At 62.5% G+C, this 2,120-nt stretch overlaps 1 protein-coding gene across 1 annotated transcript; it reads right to left on the bottom strand.

The window, feature by feature from the left end:
* Position 1: 1 nt before the first annotated feature.
* Positions 2–912, bottom strand: LOC127750230 (protein yellow-like; the record flags this gene model as incomplete). Its single annotated transcript, XM_052271248.1, has 1 exon — positions 2–912. A coding segment is annotated over exon 1 (840 nt), but the record flags the coding sequence as incomplete, so codon positions are not given.
* Between the last annotated feature and the right edge of the window lie 1,208 nt (positions 913–2,120).

The raw sequence follows: 2,120 nt of genomic DNA, 5'->3' as shown, positions 1-2,120 counted from the left end.
CGTAGGGCTGGTTGGGTCGGTTGGGGTCGTAGGGCTGGCCGCTGTGGTAGGGCTGGTTGGGTCGGCTAGGGTCGTAGGGCTGGTTGGGTCGGTTGGGGTCGTAGGGTCGGCTCGGGTCGTTGAACACACTGCCGGGTCCAGGGTAGCCGCCGACACCGCCGTTCATGTTGTATCCGTTGTTGTAGTAGTTGTCGGTGAACTGGGCCGTGTTGAGGTCGAAGATGACCAGCTTGGGCGGGCAGCGGTTCTCCTGGGTCCTGCCCTTGACGTTGACTCGGCCAGAGTCCAGCACCCACATCCTGCCCTCGCTGTCGATCTCGAAGCCGTGCACGTTCTGCAGGGCGGAGCAGTTGCCCAGCTCCTGCCACTCCCACGACGGGAAGGGGTCCAGGCGGGGCGAGTTGGAGCCGCCGCGGGGCTGCGCGGGCACCGAGTTGAGGGTGGAGGGCACGCCCTCCTTCATGCGGGGCACGGACAGGAACATGCGGTCCCGCCACACCTTGATGCCGCCCAGGGCGTTGTTCTCCGGGATGTACTGGGACGCCCGCAGCGCCGCCGCCTTGAGGTTCTCATCAGGCCACGCGTAGTCGATCTTGAACCACTCGTACACGGCGCGGAAGACGTCGTTGCCGCCCGGGTAGCCGGGGACGCCGTTGGCCGAGCTCAGGCCCGGTTGGTACGGGGTGTTGTTGTAGGCGCCGTAGGCACCACCGGGGGGCGGGTACCCGCCGGGTGGCAGCGCCCCGGGCTGGCCGTAGGGCGGCGGCGGGTACTGCTGCGGCTGGGCGTTGCCCGACACCAACGCGGCCGTCGCGGCCAACAGCGCGAACGCGAACCACATCCTCGCGTTAGGGAATTCAACGCACGACTGGAGAGCCCGTCCGCCGCCAGCCCTCTAGCCTCGCCGCGGCGACTGCTGCTGGCCCGGCCGCCCGCCGCGGCAGGTGGGGGGCGGGGCGGGGCAGGGCGGGCGTAGCGAGGGGCCCAGTGGGAGGGGCGGGAGGGGCGGCCAGGTAGGCGCTGCGCCCGCCGGACGGACGGACAACCGCCGCCTTGCCTCCCCCCTCCCCCTCAACCCACTCCACGCAACGGCGGGAACGGGGTGAGGCGGAGAGGGAAGGGTGACGCGGATGGGTCGGGCCCGTCTCTCTGTCTCTCTCTCTCCAAGAAAGAAGCGAGCGATAGGCTACCGCTGCGCATCTTTCCTTCTTCCTCTCTTTTGTTGGGAGAATTTAGAAATAAGCACTTGTTCGAGTGAAACCGGTGGAAGCCGGGTGACTGCAGACGGCGACGATGGCCTGGCGCTGGGAAGTCTCCAGAAATCACACCAACCCCGCGCCGCCGAAAAGCAACAGCGTTCGATGCGTTGCGGCGACTCCCCGATGCGAACAGAATCAATCGGTGCCCCGCCTATCTCCACCGATCGACCTTTAGTAATGAGACCCTAATGGGTACCGGAAAGGGGTCCGTCGGTGCTGCATGCGGTCCTAATCACAGGGATAGGCCCGGGGAGCGTCTCGACGCCCATGGGGTGGAGCTGGAACGGACTGAGAAGGCGAGGGAGGTCTTCCGTTTGGCGACGCTTCGCTTGGTGGTGGTCGTGCCTGCTGACCTGCTTGACCACCTGACGCGCCGGCTTCCTAGCCTCGCGCAGGGCTCTCGTGGTTCAGCCGGCAGACCAAAATCTAAATTCGCTGGTCCACAGGAGACACTTTCAACCTTGAGAAAATTAAAACTGATTGCGCCCAGCATCAGCACCCCCTCCTCCCGCCGCTTTTTGGTGTCCAAATATAGTAAATGACATGGACTGGACATGGCTCAGCCCCGAGCCGAATGTTTGCAAGTGTCTCTGTGCGCATGGGGTATGTGCGCGCGGGGTAACGTCAGTGCTTCCTCCACTTTGCCGGCCAGAGCAAGTGTTCCGGGGAAAAGAATTCTCAATTGCTACACTTGAGCTTTGTTTAATTTCAGTTGTAACGTCATTCATTTTCGGTTTCAATCTAACTAGCTACCTACACTTCAGATTGGGGGGGAAGATCAGCAACCACACATCCATATTTGATTGATAATAAGAAACTGCTCACCACAGTATACATAATATTTAGGATTTTTTTCAGAAT

Source organism: Frankliniella occidentalis, unplaced genomic scaffold (genome assembly GCF_000697945.3).
Source record: "Frankliniella occidentalis isolate FOCC.00 unplaced genomic scaffold, Focc_3.1 Scaffold156, whole genome shotgun sequence".
In the NCBI taxonomy this organism is placed as follows: domain Eukaryota; kingdom Metazoa; phylum Arthropoda; class Insecta; order Thysanoptera; family Thripidae; genus Frankliniella; species Frankliniella occidentalis.
This window is presented reverse-complemented; position numbering and strand designations above follow the sequence as displayed.